Here is a 16,564-nt window from a genome sequence, read left to right on the forward strand (position 1 = left end):
TGGTGGGAGGGAGAGATCATATACTGTAATGGTCTGACCACACGTGGAGATTCATTAGCATCTTGGTATTATCAGTGATGGAAGAACTAACAGCCGAGTGATACGTACCAGAGCGTGTGCGGAGTCCAGTACTGAACAACTTTTGCCTCGGTCAGCCCTCAGAGCCAGCCAGGAGGCAGGTGGACTCCCCATCTCATGGAGGCAGAGGCAGGCTAGAGGGGCTCAAGTGGTGGCAGAGGCAGGATTCAGACTGACCCCTGTGTTTCTGCATCTTAAGCCCGTGCTCATGGCCACTAAGCAGTCTCTCACCTTCTGCACCAGGAAATCTGTTGAATTTTCAGCCTCCAGTTTTTCCACTGGAATTATGAGATTTCCAAAGATGACACTTCTAGAAGCAATTCATGAATGGAGAGATGGCAATGTGAGTTTAATATTTAGTGGTAGTCTAAAACCCCACAATAAGAAATGGTCTGCCTTTTCTCCAAGAGCAAGAGCTCTAAGAACATACTTTTTCAAAAAAAAAAAAAGTAGGAAAGACCACTCCCCAAAACACAAGCATAAGAGGACCTTTTGAAAAAGCATGGAAGCTGCATCTATCATGCCATCTTGAAATAGCTATCTACTGGGTCTCGAGTGTTACTTGGACAAAACAAGGCTACTGGAGTCCATTAAAATAAATCCAAAGTGATGCCCTATGGGCTGGTCAGCGGGTCTGTTCATGTGTTGTTCCGTAGGGTGCTCCTGGTGGTTGTTTTTATTCCCGTCTGAAAGCCAAGGAAGGAAAACCCGGAAAGGTTTGGTAACACCCCAGGCTCTTGTGAGTGACGGGAGCCAGGGCTGTGAGTGGGACCTGTCTCTTTCCCAGACTCTGCCGCCCTTCCTGCCAGCTCCCAGCTTTCCCGGTACTGTGGGTGCTGCTCCCAGGTGGACCTCCGGGCTTTCAGTCATCTTCATGGTGGGATTAGGAGTGATCCAAGAGAGCCTCTTGCTACCATTTTTATGTATAGCTTTCCCAGACTTCTTTGTATCTAAATTTCTTTTTATTTCAGTAGAATTATACGTTATAGGCCAAATGGGAAATGTACCAGTTTCACTTACAATAATGTATCATGAGCATCTGTCTGTGTCATTAACTGTTCTTCCTCAGCATCAATTTAATGGTCATTTAGTACACCTCTGTAACTACTTTCTGGTTTCTTGCCTTTAAAACAGAGTTTTATAGGGGCGCCTGGGTGGCTCAGTCATTAAGCATCTGCCTTCGGCTCAGGTCATGATCCCAGGGTTCTGGGATGGAGCCCCGCATTGGGCTCCCTGCTCCACGGGAAGCCTGCTTCTCCCTCTCCCACTCTGCCTGCTTGTGTTCCCTCTCTGGCTATCTCTCTCTGTCAAAAAATAAATAAAATCTTTTTTAAAAAAACAGTTTTGTGAAGGCTCTCTTAAAAGAATGATCACTGTCGCTTTGCAAAAGTAAAATCAGGTCGCGTGGGGAATAGGCTTTAAATGCTCTGGTAGCTAAAATTGCCCTGGTATCTCTGAATTACACTGAATCTTTTGGAGAGATTGTTTTGTTTTCAACCTTGGTAAGTACATAATACAGCCCTGCTGGGAAGTGCGTGATGTAGGTGTCTCTGGTCCTGGACTGGCCATTAGAAAGTGAGGGAGCTCTGAGGACGACAGGCAGGGAGGGACTAGAAATCCCAGCCAAGAGGGCGCCCCTGCTCCTTGATTGGTGAGGGCCTGCGGGTGTGTCTTGCTAAGCCATGGGTCTGAGCCAAATGTCTTCTCTCTCTCCAGCAGACCCGCCTGTGGCCGCAGCTGTGGTGTCCCATTTTAATGACTGCCCAGATTCCCACAGTCAGTTCTGCTTCCATGGAACCTGCAGGTTTTTGGTGCAGGAAGACAAGCCAGCATGCGTGTAAGTGTTCCCTTGTGTCCTGAGATTCTGGGGCTGGGGGCATCCCAGCAACCAATTACAAGAACATTTACCTCCACGAGACACGCCTGAGACCCCGGAAGCTGGACATGGAGGATCAGAGCAGCAGGCTGAGGGACTGCTGCTTCACACCCAGCTGGTGAAAAATCCAGATTCCAGGGCCCCAGCCCAAAGTCACTGAGGCAGAACCCCTGAGGGTTGGAGCCTGGGGGTCTGCATTTTTCACAAGCACCTTGGGTCGCTCCTGGGTTATTGCAAAGCCTGAAGAGTCCTGGATTCAAGTTTAATTCACTCGTTAGAATTTCTTGAGGGCAAGGTGTTGGGTTGGATCCCTCTGAGTAGCAGTGTCTCCAAAAAGGTCTCTGCCCTCCAGCATCTTTATAGCACAGCTAATAAAATAAGCTGGAAGTGAGTGCAAACGGTTAGTGTACATAAGCCGTATCAGAACGAAGAACAGCTTGGAAATCAAGATGTGTGCCAATGCACAGAGGTTTCCACGCCAGGCCGAGCACGAGCCCCCTGGGGCTGCATCTTAAAGTATAGCCGAGCCCCACCCCAACCCATTGAATCATCATCTCCAGGAATGGGACCCAGGAGTCACATTAGTTAAGAGCCACTGGGGATTGCCATGGTCAGCCAGGCTGGGGAAGAAAGGCACTTAAGGAAAGCTCCCCAGAGCAGGTGTTAGGGTTTGCCTAGTGGGGAGAAGAGAGAGGTTATTCCAGGCCTGGAGTGTCGGGGGACCTGCTGTTACAGGATACCTGTTGTGGCTACAGCAGGAGGAGACAAGATTGGAGACAAATGGGAGGCCAGAGCCTATTGGAAGTGAGCCTTTATTCTCTAGGCAGTGGGAGCCACGTTGGTTTGGGGAAGGGATGTTTTAAGAAAATGAATCTGTCCATAGTAGAATACTCTTAGGTGGCCCCATACTGAACCGTGGCACTATTGACATCCGGGGCTGGGTAATCCTTTGCTGTGCACTGAGGGATGTTAGCGGCAGCCCTGGCCTCCACCCAGTAGGTGCCCAGGAGTCCCACCACCTTACCGTGGTGACCATCAAAATGTCTCCAGATTGCCAGATGTCCCCTGATGGGTGGGAGGAAACAAAGTCCGCCCTCTGCCCCCATTAAAAACCACCCATCTGTATGAAGTTGCCATTTCTATAGGTCACGACTGGCGGAAAGGTAGCAATTCCATATGGTCCAACTTAATAGTACCAGTAAGTGATACTAAAATGTTAACAAAAGCTAGCATTTATTGAACTTTTTTTGCTTCACGCCAGACACCATTCCAGGCGTGATCTGTGTGCTAACTCATGTAATCCTCCTCATGACCCCACGAGTTAGGCACAGAGAGCTCGTGCCTAGGTCGCAGAGCAGAGCTTGCAGTCAAACGTCGACGGTCTAGCTCCTGAAGCTGAGTGCTTAACCATGATGCTAAGGGTGTCCGATGCATTAGCCCAAGAGCTATTGTGACTCGGGAGAGCTTGCGCAGAAAAAGCGGTGGGCAGGGCTTTCCTCTTTCGGAGGTGCAGCTGTGTGAGTGTGGGCAGGCCCCTTGGGTGGCTTCAAGCCTCATCTGATGAAGCGAGCTGGCTACCTTCCTCCTGATAGGACTGTGTGAGGCCCCAGGTCGTGTCTGCAGAGCTTGAGCCCTCCCTACCCCGTAAATACAAGCCACAGTGATGATGATCATCAGTCATTCTTCATGATTGTCATTTTTATTAAAATATACATGGGACCCCTGGGGGACTGATGGGATTGTTTTGTTAGTAGCCCAGTCATTGTGGAAAACACTAGCCCAGAAAGGAAGTTTTGCCTCTGGCCCAGATATCAGAAAGCCTCCCAGTGTGGCAGGCAGAAGGCATTCACCCCTCCAGCAGTGCCCAGTGCACCCAGCTATGGGTTGGGAGGATCGTCTTTGGAGAAAGAAGCCAAGTCTTTGCCAAGTTCTGACCAAATTTCAGCTTAGTTTTTCTTCCTCCGATGCCTTCCCCACCAGATCAAGGGCTGGTATAAATTTTGTGAGAGCCAACAACCTCAAGCCTGGATCAACAGATGAGCCAAAGCAATAACCTCATCTGTGGCTAAGACCCACCCCACCCCCAATCAGCTGGAGGAAGCCTTCTGAAAGCAGGGGGCAGGTGGTTTCTTGTTCTGTTCACTCTGGATTCCAAGCCCTGCTCTTGGCTCAGGGAGCTAATTGTCCATCACACTTACACACCATTGCATTTTGATGATCAGGATGATTGACTGTCTCTCCCCCCATTCACATTATAAATATTGCTATTAATAATAAGCTTTCAATAAAAGCTCTAGCCATGGGCCAGGCCTGGCTCCCAGCACTCTATATATATAGTGACTCATGGAGTCCCCACAACTCCCTTCTCAAGTGGGAATTCTTGTTCTTGTTGTATAAATGAGAAAACTGAGCCGGCTCACAGAAGCGATTTGCCCAGAGTCCCAGAGCTAGTAAATGGCAGAACTTAGGATTCAGTCTGATCGATTCAAACCCCCAAACCCATGTTCTCAGCTACTGCCCCGGAGGGCACTCTGTCTCAGCTCTAAAAAGTTCACCTCTGTTAAAAAAGAGACAACAGGTCCAAAATAGAGTCACTTGTGCTAAGCCCATATCACCAAACCAAAACGTAATACCTAACCCAATTGCAGTTTCAGCCTGCCCCAGAAATGTGCTTAGCCAATCAGTCTGGAATTTCCCTGGTCAGCTCTAATGAAGTAGTTTGCCTGATAGACCCCTTCTGTCCCCCAAAGAAAGATGAGATCGTCTACTCTTTCCCTGTCCCTGCCCCCTTCTGCTTATACAAGTCTCCCATCTTGTACAACTCCTTGGAACTCCTTTCTACTTGCTAGATGGGATGCAGCCTGATTCAGAAATCACTGAATAAAGCCAATTTGATCTTGAATTTACTCAGTTGAATTTTACTTTTTAACATCTCAAGTCACTAAGCTCTTCTGTTTCCAAGAAAGGTGTTGGCATCTTCCCCATGTAAAGAGAAACCTGTAAAGAGAAACATCAAGGTCATTCCCAAGCTCTTTGCCCTGACCACAGACTCTTAAAGTCCTCTCCGTGGGCTGAGTGCAGGATCTTCCAGAAACAGCTGGGCCATCCTTGCGGTTTGGAAAAGCTGACCATTTGTAGGGATGCACAGCCACGCAAGCCATTACCATCGCTTTATCTCAGTTTCCCCACTGGATCTTGGCAGCCCAGGGGAGTTGTATTCAGCCCACAGATGTGTTTTATGTGGCAGTACATGATGATCTGCATCGTTCTTTGGTAGTTTTAATTAGTTGTCAGCATTTTAGAAGTCACATTTTATTCTCCATGTGGATGCCCAGCCCTATCGAATAAACAGACAAATGGCGGCATCAGATCAGGCCTGAACTCCCAAATGTGCCGTTTGGCTAGAATATAGGTGCACCTGCCCCATCATCCCCAGACCAGGGCTTGCCCTCTCTGGTTCCCCTTTCCGCCTCTCCCCACTGCTCCCCAACACTGAAGCGGATGTCAGCCCCTGACCATCCTGTTGCCTCTTCTGCTCGCCTCACACCAGCCCACTTTGCTCACTTCTGCCGTGTGAGCTCGTAAGCTTGGTGAGGACAGGACCACACCTTATACCCTTTGAAATTACAGTACCTAGAAGAATGTGGTAATTAATTAATTCCCACTAGACCAGAAACTCTGAGTCCGTGCAGAGAAAGCAGAACATTCTGTTCTCACTCGCATGAACCGCCCCAGCTTTGGGTTGCTGACACATATTCTGGTCAATAAAACCAACATACCTTGAGGTAAGGCCATATATGTCATGGCCTTATAAAGAAAACCCACAGTGACCCAAGATGATAGTCTAAAAAGAGGGAGCTCTTTCTAAAATACTGTCACTCTTAAGCTTTGTTTTTTATAAAAACAACAGTCTCTAGGTTTCTGGAGAATCTAAAATGACATCTCACACTAAAATATGAGCTAAAAAAAGTTAAAACAAATAACTAGTCAGAAATAGCCAAAGATAGTGAACAAAACCTTAAACATTTATATTTCAGTTGAACCCTAGATGGTATTTTGTGTCTTCCTTTAATAAATCCCTGCTAGAACCCAACTACATCAGGAAACAAATGGGAAAAGGCTTTCCAAAGACAGTAAAGCCATAGAAATGCAAGGTTAGGACTTGCACACCATTTTCCCCTGAGGCAGATTCAGCCCACTGTTGGTCCGCTGCCTGCAGAAGCCTTCAAACAAAGGGAAACAGTTGAAGGAAGACACCCAGGTGACATATTTTAAGAGTTCCAGTCCTCAGCCAGTGACAACCAGTGTGAAGTTTCTCACCTGTCCGAAATGCTCTTCATTGACTGAGCTCCCTGACTTAACTTTCCCACAGCAAAGTGTGAAAACAAATTGCTGAGCCAAGGAAAACATTTCACATGGCCCTGGCCACAGTACATTCTAGTGGGATCTGAGCAGAGTCAAACATCTAAAGAGAAGAGCCTGTCATCAGTCCACCAGCAGGCTGCTATGTGACTAGGGATGTACCCCCAAGAGATCAAGATAGGGAGCAGTTTGGGGCTCAAGCCACTTTCTGTAGATCTGGCACCCCAACAGCAGGCAGATGGTGGGGTGTAGGGGTTAAGTTACGACATTGGGGTGCCGGGCTGACTTGGTAGAGCATGCAACTCCTGATCTCAGGGTCATGAGTTCAAGCCCTACGTTGGGCATAGAGCTTATTTTATTTTTTTCTTAAAATTTTTTAAATTTATTTGTCAGAGAGTGAGCACAAGCAGGGGGAGCGGCAGGCAGAGGGAGAAGCAGGCTCCCCACTGAGCAGGGAGCCCGATGCGGGGCTCTGTCCTAGGACCCTGGGATCATGACCTGAGCCGAAGGCAGACGCTTAACCGACTAAGCCACCCAGACATCCCTAGAGCTTACTTAAAAAAATTAGTTATGACATTATTCCAACCATATGTCTGGAGAAAGTGCATGTCCTCATTCTCTCTACCCACACCAGAAGCAGACCCTGAGGGTCACACACCAGGCAGGATAACCCAGCAATGAATGGATTTGGAGGTCAGACAGACTTGAGTCTCTCATACAAGTGGCTTAGCTCCGTAAGTGGGGATATTAATATTTCACAGCATTGTTATGAGGGCCCAGTGACCATAATGCATGCAAAGCTGTTGCTGTCCAAGATGAGAGCCACTAGACACACAGGACTATTTAAATTAAATCACTTCATTGAAATTAGTTTCCAGGCCTCACCTGCCACAGTCAAATACTCAGCAGCTCCAGGTGGCTAGTGGCTACTGTACGGGACAGCACGGATATAGACTGTTTCCATCATCATAACAGTTCTATTAGATAGCACTGGAGAACATTCAGGCCCAATTTCCCGCAGAGCAGGAGGGCTCAGTTACCAGACACTGTGACCGTCGCCACTCCTGGAGGATGTTGTAAGGTCCTGCCGAAAGGAGCAGTGGAAGTCAGGTAGACCACCAAACCCATGGCTGTCTATGAGGCCCCCGGGATCAGAGCTGCAGAGAAGAAGCCCATACCCCATCCAACCCCCTCCTCCTCAGCCCTCAAAGCGGAGAGGTTATAGGACTTGGCGAATCCACTTCTTTTTTTTTTTTTTTTTTTTAAAGATTTTATTTATTTGAGAGAGAGCACGAGAGGGGGGAGGGTCAGAGGGAGAAGCAGACTCCCTGCTGAGCAGGGAGTCCGATGCGGGACTTGATCCCGGGACTCCAGGATCATGACCTGAGCCGAAGGCAGTCGCTTAACCAACTGAGCCACCCAGGCGCCCCTTGGCGAATCCACTTCTTAAGAGGCCAACAGTGGGTAAGCCCAGTACAGGTGTCCTTGTGCTCAGTTTCCCCATTCCTACCAGAGCCCTGTGGAATTTCTCTATGTTAAAGGCAGGTTTGTGTAAATATATTTCTAAAACCATGGTCCTGGGTCCTTAATTCAGTCCTTGACCCTCATAGTGAAGACCGTATCTTGGGACATGTGCCAAAAGACTTGGCTAAAAGAGGACTGGCCTCCTGCCAGAGAATACATCATTGTTTATAAAGACAACGTCTCTTAAGAGCCTTAAAAATGCTCCCATCCTTTTATTTACATTTTTAACACACAGCGCTTGGGTCAGACACTAAGATATTAACGGCAGTTCTCATAACAACTCTGTGAAGTAAGTTTTATTATCATTTTAAAGATGCAGACTCAGTGGCACAGAGAGGTTAAGTAATTTGCTGAGGGTCACACAGGCATGAAGCAAGGAATGAGATTTGAACCCATGACAGTTTGGCTCTAAAGTCTGTACCATGTCGTGCCCTCTTGTGGGACCCTATCCTGAGGAAATAATCTCAAATGCAAACAAAGCTGTGTACATTAAGGTAACCACCTGACAGTATTTATGATATCAAAATTGGATACAGCCTAAATGGTAAAGGTTTGGTGAAGCAAGCTGCGTACATATATTACTGTACGACATTTTAAATGCAATGACATAAGTAACATGGTGAAGAGATGTGAGATGATATATTGATGCAAAATTGTAAAAAAAAAAAAAAGTTAAAAACTAGATAGAAATAGTTTAAAGAGAAACATGTCCGTTTGCCATTTGGGGAGGTGGGGTTGGCAACAGTGTGAGCTTTTTTTTCTCCTTTCTGCTTTATTATAATTTATGTACTTTCCAATTTGCTTAGAAAATTTCCTTTTCCAGTTGAAGTTTTTTAAGAAAAAAATGTTTAAGGGCATAGCCCTATATGCATTATCCTATTTCTTGAAAATTGGAAAAGGGCCCCGTGAACCAGGTGAAACAGGGACTTGCGGAGAAAATGGAGCAAGTCTGTGGGACTGGAAGGTTTGCAAGCCCTTGGCAGAGGGGTGAGAAAGGCACAGTGTGGATAATTTCATCCTTCTTGTTCAAAAGGAGAGGCCTACAGCCACAGTTTGCGCCTATGAAAAGCACCAGAGCAATCTTGACAGAGTAACAAAAATGGAAGGGCCTCGGGGACCCAGCTGGCTGGAGCACAGTGCCTTTATTTCCAGCTCCTCTTGCGGCTTGGCCAGCCTCCTTTTCCCTTCTGTGCTATGCTCTTTCTTCCTGGTGCGCTTCTTTCTTTTTGGTTTTTATTTGGGAGAAGTAGCCTGAATGGGACTCCAGAGCCTTATTTCAGAATTGTGAAGACAAAACAGCATTCCAGGATCTTTGTGTTTGGTAAAACCCACTGCAGACAGATGAAATTGGTCAAATGATGTACGAAAACGTTCAATCTTAACACATTTTCCATTCCCCCTTGTGATAAAACAACTCCGATTCTGTTCAGATTCCTTTCTGAAACAGGGTTGTAACATCTCCTGTTTCTCCTGCGCCTGATATGGGGGGCCCATTTTATAGCCACCACCCTGAGGAAATGCCGGGAGGGAGGGAGGGAGGGAGGGAGGGAGGGAGAGAAGGAATGAGAAAGGGAAGTGGAGGTTTTACATTGCTGGTTCTTGAGTCTGTGTACTTAAACAATGGTTCTACCTCAGTGGTTCTCAGGCCTGGATGCACATGAGAATCACCTGGGTGCCCAGTCCAATTGGATGAGCATCTCTGGGGGTGTGACCTTGGCCCTGGCACTTGCCACATCTTCCCAGGTGATTCCACTATGCAGTCAGGTGGGAACCAGGGCCTACCTGAGGTAAAGGGAAGGACAGCAGCTGAGTCAAGCCTGATTCATTTACAACCAGGTGAGGTGACTCTTCCCCTCCTTATGTGATTTGTACCTAATATAATCGGCATAATGAAGTCTAATATCAGTAGAAGCTTGGGAAGTTTTTTTTTTGTTTTTTGTTTTGTTTTTGTTTTTTTTTAAAGAAAAGCTATGTCACCAAACCTTTTCTTTTTCCCCACCTCATAAAAAAGCAACTGGGAAGCATCCCCACTATTACAAATGATCTGGGAAGAGAAAGGACCTCCCTCTACCCCAGGGCCAAAAAGTCTAAATTGTGGCTCTCAACTGTGGCTGCCAGGTGGAATCGTCTGGGAGCTTTAAAAACACTCATGACAGACCTTACTCCCAGAAATATTCATGTAGCTGGTCTAGGGTGTGGCCTGGACCTCAGGATTTATTCAAGCTCCCCAGGCAATTCCAGTGGGCAGCCAAAGTGCATGTCACTAGTAAAACCTTCATGGTGGCTCTCAACTTTGGCTTCATCAGAATTCCTTTTGGCCTTTTCTTCAAAACACCCATTTTCAGAGAGATTTTGACCTTGGGTAAAGCCCAAGGATCTGGTATTCTGCCTCCCAGCTGCAGTTGGCTGCTTGGGGCAAAGATCCACTATTCTCAGAGCTCACCTAAGCCATGACCTGGAGTCTCGTCTATTAGGCAGCAACCGTGTGCCTCGCTGGGCAAGCTTGTGTTCACAAGCACGTTGGGCTCCCTAATTCAGGGAGACTGAGATGTGGGTATTTACAGCTGTGACACTGGGTGACAGAGATATTCATGTTGACATGAAGACTTTCCCAAGGGGCTAGGACCCCTGCCAGGGGCAGTTTTGAGGCCAGGCTGGTTGTGAAGGGCCCAGCACACAAACGGGGAATGTTCCTCTGGAAGGAAGAATATGGAAAGTCAGCAGAAGGTGACCCAGCCCAGAGGGTTAGCTTTCTTAGTGAGTTAAGATGGCACTGTTTAAGGGGAACTTTGGCAACTTGGCACACCCACCGCAAGGACACCTCTTTACGGGGCAGTGAGCAGTCCATCTTTCTTCCTGCAGTGAGTTTTGTGAGCTTGCCATGAAATCACTACCCCAGAGTGTCTTCCACACCAGTCTGCATTACCGTAGAAAGGTAGCCTTCCTGGTTGAGATGGTTAGTTTTTAAACCCAGAAGCCCCCTGGCCCCCATTTCCTCATCTATAAAGAAGGTAAGTAGCAGCCCTGACCTCACATGCGTTTGTGATTGTTGGGAACAAAAGAGATTGATTCATATAGGAATTTGGCAATAAAGGGTATGTGTTATAATTAGCACTTGGATGCCACTCTTTTTTTAAGTGGGATTTCTTGGAGTCCCCAGTGTTAATGGGTTAATCCATAAGGTTCACAGAACCAAGTGGTTAGGGAGGCGTTAGAACCTTTCTCTCCCAGGGCCTGGAGGTCCGAGTAGGAACGTTTCAGAAATGGGAACGCTTACCCTTTTGCAGCCTGGACTCTTCACAAATGGACACACAGACCCTCACTGCGCTGTCTGAGGAGGAAGCAGCACGGACACTGGGCTATGCAAGAACCCAGACTCTGGGCTGAGCAGACCTGAGTGTGAATTTCTCTCTCTTCCCTAGCAGGGTGGCACAGGCAAATGACTTGACTTTTCTGTGCAAGAATTAAAAGGCAAAACATATGTCAAATGTACAGTAACCCATAGCAGAAAAGCAAGGGCCTGAGTGCAAATTGAAAAATACCTTTAAGTAACGTATATAACAAGTGGGCTCTGGGATAAAGAGCCCCAGTGAAAGGCCTCCATTACGCAGTGCTAAAGACAAGCTCGTATGCTCTGCTATCCAGGGTGAAGCCTTAAGCAGCAATTTTTGCAACATCTCCTGTTTGGCATAAATCTTAAACCATACTGTACCTGTTCCTTGAACATTAAGATGATTAAATTTTTGTTAACATTGAGCAAAACCTATGCTCCAGAAAAATACACCGTGTTTATCCTGTGGCCCCAAGTCTCCCTCTGGCATCTGGGGTCTGAAAGCCCAGGAGCAGAGGTTTAAGGGAACCACAAATAGCAGGCAACCAGGACCCTTAATCCCCTTTTCTTTCTCCTTGTTCTTCAAAGGCCTTTTAATCTAAACGTGAAGGTGACAGACTGGCTATTTCATCAAAAGACTCCTAAAAAAAAAAAAAAAAAAGTTTAGCTATCATTGCCATGTTTTGGGAAAAAAACAAAAACTTTAAATCCAGTGTGTGATGTTTGGTGCAGGGCTGCTCTTGGGGAAGTCCCTGTGGAAAGGAAGCTTCCCCACCTGAGAAGACAGTGGTGATCAAACATTTTCTTTACAATAACAAAGTCATCTGGACAATGGGACCTGTGCATAAGCGAAGTATCTTCTGTTGAGCAGACTCATATGCTTGGAGGGGGGAAAATGCCTGCAGCAGAAAATAACCATCCCTTCCTTATGGCTGGAACCAGTCCTGAGGAACATCCTACAAGAACCACTTGGGTGGCCCCAGGATTGGGGCCGGGGGGGGGGGGTTGCTGAGCAGCATCAGCCTTCCGCATACAGGAGGAGACTGTTACTAAAGTGAAAGAGCCTTTGGATATTAGTAATACCATTAATATCACATTGGTATAGGTAGTGACCCTTACAGGCCACAGGGCATGTTCAAGGGCATGACCTCTTGCATGCCCTTGCTGATCCTCCAGTGGAATGAGGCCAGGTGCTGTTGGAAATGAGAAGCAGGTTGGTTGCTTCCCAGGTCCTGCATTTACCAGATGGTGGCCCTGGCCCCGACTTCAGTACAAACCTGTGCGCTGCCCCCCCCTGCCCCAGTAAATGCTCACAGGGCTAATTAAATTTGATGAAAACGATAAAGCAAACCACAGCCCGGGTCTGGTTTAGTGTGTTTTCTTTCTCTTATCATCAAATTCTGAATATATGCACTTAGTTTAAAAATAACCTGGGTTTTTATGAACTGCCAAAATGAACTTGGTGTCCTAAACACACTTGCTGCCTTCTTTATCCCCAGCATCTGACATAGTAGCAATAACAGTGAAGTGCTTCCTCACATGAACAGGCTGATCAGTGGTCCCACATTCTCCAAGCAAGAGGTGCCCTGGCGGGGAAGTAGGAGCGAGTTTGCAGACACCTTTACCTCCAATCGCGAAGGCTGGAGGGGCCCCTTGGGGCTTTTCCTAGGGGCTTTTCCCTCTGGTCCAGCCTTCTCTGGGGGGAGTGGGGGGTTAGGGGAACGAGAGCTCTGCCAGAAGAGCATGCTGACCTTCCTCTTCCGCAGCTGCCATTCTGGGTACGTGGGCGCACGCTGTGAGCATGCCGACCTCCTGGCCGTGGTGGCCGCCAGCCAGAAGAAGCAGGCCATCACCGCCCTGGTGGTGGTCTCCATCGTGGCCCTGGCTGTCCTCATCATCGCGTGTGTGCTGATACAGTAAGTATTTGCCGCCACCCCTAACGTCAGGTCCCGCTCACTGGGCCGTCTGCAGCATGCCCAGATGACAGGGCCCCCTCGGCGTGGCTTATTGCTGTGGTGTCTGATTGGTGTCAGCGAAGCCGAGAGGACCTTCGGTAACGGCCACGCTGTGTCAAGGGCACGCATCCTGGGAGGGTCCCCAGCAGTGGGTCTGTGCACGGCTGGAAGCCAGTGGAGAAGCAAAGGTGCGTGCTCTCTCTCCGCCGCTGGGGTTGGAGCCTTCAGAGTTATGATGGGGACGTGCAGGCGTTCCAGAGAGCTAGAAATGGCTCCCAGCTTCCTTTGGCAAGTGGCAGAGGTGCTTCCTTTCTGCCGAAGGCACTTTGCAAATCCCAAAGCCACATCAGACGTCTCGGTTACCATTTGGACAGGCTGATGGCAGCCCTTCCCCTTTTTCCACTTCTCTCCCCCTCCTGCATCTTCCAAAACTCATCTTGCATGTTCCAGAAAGCTTTCTTGAGCCCTAGACCAACAGAGACCCTTTTCTTGGACTTATTTGCTTGCCCATATCTGGACTGCTCCACGGAGGGAGACTCCCTAGTGCTGTGTTCACAGCATCTGGCCAGATGTAGTCCCTGGAAATATCTAGAGACATCTAATTCACAGAGCAAGGCCTCTGAGAATTTATACCTAATTGGCTATGCATAAGGAATTCACAGAAGAGCTAAAGGCTCCCAGTCGGCTCAGTGTAGATTAACTCATGATAGAGATGGTAGTGGATGGGCCATCCCGGCAAAGGCCGGAGGAGGCAGCTATGTGTTAATGAAGGAAGCCAGACTGTAGCCCTCTGAGGTTGTGTGGAGTTTGGACAGGTAATTATGAGTCTCTGTCCTGTTTTGTTTATTGGTTTGTTGCTGTTGGGGCAACATCCACGCCTCTGGTTCTGGCAGCAAATGGATGCCCCGTAGAGCCCCGCCCTGCTCACGGCGGCCCTAGCTTCAGTCCTTGTGGCCCACGTCAGCATTATGTGGTGCGGGAGGAGGTTGAACTGAGCCGGCCTTTCCTTCCTCTTCAAGCAGTATGTGTCCCTCTCCCACCTGTCTTGGAAAAGATAGAGTGGACAAGCAGTCCTGGCTCGGGCTGGAAAATAGCCCAGGCTCTGCCACACGTGAGGGCAGTTCTCATGGCTGTCTAGCTGTGTGTGCTCACACATGATGTCTGTAGTCCTCTCTTTCTGTGGCCAGGAGGGTCCCAGAGCCTCAGGAACAAGAACTGCATGCCCCTCTGAGCTTCTCCAGAGGGATTTAAAAGCAAATTTTGCCAGATTCTCTGGAGACAGGGACAGTCTAGGATGCCTGGATGGCCTCTCTCTTTCCCAGGAAGGCAGCCGGTCCCACCTCCCTTCTGTCTTTTCCCAGCCCATCCTTGCTAGAGACCAAGTCCAGAATCCCTGAGCCAGAGACTAAGCCCTTACCCTAACCAGGCTGCTGGTTGCCTGTGCATGGGGCCCTCCTGAGTTACAGAGTTGGTTGGGACCAGCTTATCCCATGCCAGAGGGTCCTGGAGGCCTTGGTCTCACTGCACTGGAATGCTCCTTGCTAGGAAGCGACTGCAATAAGCCCACTGCTAGCCGACTGCAAAAGAGTAATCTCTGATGATGGATCTGGAATCAGACCGCTCTGGCCCCGCATGACAGAAGTATGTTATGCAGGAAGGTCTCAGGCTCCTTCTCAGCTCTGCTGCCCAAAGATTCGGGGGCCCTCGTAGCCTTCCCAGGACAGTGCCAAGAGAGGGGCTAGGGTAGGGATCATGAGATGCCACCAGGCACCAAGGGGGCAGCACAGCAACAGGCTTGTTTTCTCATTTGTGTCTGGGCCTGTGTCCACTGGGACACCCTGCCCAGCCCCCGTGTGTGGATGCGTGGATTAGGCACGTGTCAGGGTTAGACTGAGTAGAAACAAAGTCCTCCGTGGTATCCCATGGGAGACAGCTCTAAGTATCTACGTAATCAGTGTCTTCCTTAGTGCTTTCTTCTCTGCCCTTCTTTTGGGTTCCCTGGTTCTTTTTTCATGCGAACTCCGCACGCTGTTCATTCCCGCCCACAGAGGGAGGCAGGAGCACTCGTAACCCTGGTGCTCCAGGGCTCCGGGTGACACGGGTTCCCCAAGAGGTTGGGTTTGCCAGAGCTGGAGAATGGTAGTCCACGGAAAGATTCAAAGCCGTGGCGATTCGTGACTCGTTCTCTCATTCTTCCCACGGTCCATTCAGCCCATCCACGTTCCTTGCTTTGCTGCTGGCAAGACCTGAGGGCTGCTTGCCCTCCCCAAGCCCCCACAGCCCTGCCAGCCGGCAGTGGCTGCTTTGTCCCAACCCTGACAGCCGTTCTGAGCCCCCCACCTGCTGTGTTGTGGAGAAAGCAGCCGGGGAGGCGGCCAGGTTGCCCCGCAAGCCGGGAGCAGAGCTGTGCTCACAGAGCCGGTCCCTGAGGGGCCAGCAGGTGCTTTTGTTGCTGGCCAGCATCTGCCCCAAAAGCCACCGCCCTACAAGGCGCTCAGCCCCCTGCTGTGTGTGGCCGGCCCTCCGGAGGCCTCCACAGGAAGGCTGCCCTAGAGCCCAGAGCTGCGCCAGGCTCTTCGGCGGCCGCTGCCCCAGCCGAGCACCCCCGCCGCAGGCTCCTGCCCAGCCCGTGTTCTCTGTCCACAGCTGCTGCCAGGTCCGAAAACACTGTGAGTGGTGCCAGGCTCTGGTCTGCCGGCACGAGAAGCCCAGTGCCCTGCTGAAGGGAAGGACCGCGTGCTGCCACTCAGAAACAGGTAAGGGGCCGCGGCGAGGAGGGACCCCTTTCCCTTGGGAGACACAGTTGGGTGGAGAAACCAGCGCCTTCTCCAGGGCAGGGCAGATGTTCTTAGAGGGTGAAGCAGGAAGAGGGTGTTTACCCTCCCAAGTCAGGTTTAGTTTATCCTAAGGTATGTTTTACTCAGAAGGAAGCGCTTTTATCTTTACTGGTCTGCGTGACCTTTGACAAGTTGGTTGGCCTCTCTGAGCCTCCGTTTTCTTATTTAAAAGATGTGCAAGTTGAATGAGTACTGATATAAAGGACCGAGGAGAGCGTATCACAAACTGTAGACGCACAACCGATTTTCATTCTCTTTCCCTTGAGAAAGTCCCCTGCCCTTTCCCATCGGTGAAAGGAGGGATTTGGCCCACAGGTCTCGCAGGACTCTAGCTCTCGGATCCTGTGATCTTTAAGCCTACCACTGTTTTGTGAATATTTTCACTGACATCCATGAAGAATACTGGGCATCCAGAAGTGGGACCAAACCCGCATCTCAGGAGTCCTCACCTGAGCATGACCAGCTTGGGGCTCACGGAGGCAAATGGCTCCTTTATCCAGACAAGCCCTAGAAAGCCACACATCAACAAGTTTTTCTGAACTGCTCTTGTGACCAGTAGAGCCCATCATAAATTCGAAGTTCCTTTTCAGGAAGTAGTGGG

The 16,564-nt window shown here is 49.2% G+C and overlaps 1 protein-coding gene across 4 annotated transcripts in view; it reads left to right on the forward strand.

Moving 5' to 3' along the window:
- The window catches only part of TGFA (transforming growth factor alpha), a 130,982-nt gene that overhangs the window by 84,131 nt on the left and 30,287 nt on the right, over positions 1–16,564 (forward strand). For 3 of the 4 annotated variants that reach the window (XR_013441743.1, XM_078056430.1, XM_078056431.1), the window contains exons 3-5: positions 1,795–1,915; positions 12,938–13,087; positions 15,773–15,882. Coding sequence is in view for 2 of the 4 variants with exons in the window: in XM_078056430.1 (XP_077912556.1) it covers positions 1,795–1,915; positions 12,938–13,087; positions 15,773–15,882 (381 nt within the window). In the remaining 2 variants the exon portion in view is untranslated. The remainder of the gene's footprint in view (positions 1–1,794; positions 1,916–12,937; positions 13,088–15,772; positions 15,883–16,564) is intronic. The other variant, XR_013441744.1, reaches the window with a different exon arrangement.

The sequence above is a fragment of the Halichoerus grypus genome, chromosome 10 (assembly GCF_964656455.1).
Source record: "Halichoerus grypus chromosome 10, mHalGry1.hap1.1, whole genome shotgun sequence".
Lineage (NCBI taxonomy): Eukaryota > Metazoa > Chordata > Mammalia > Carnivora > Phocidae > Halichoerus > Halichoerus grypus.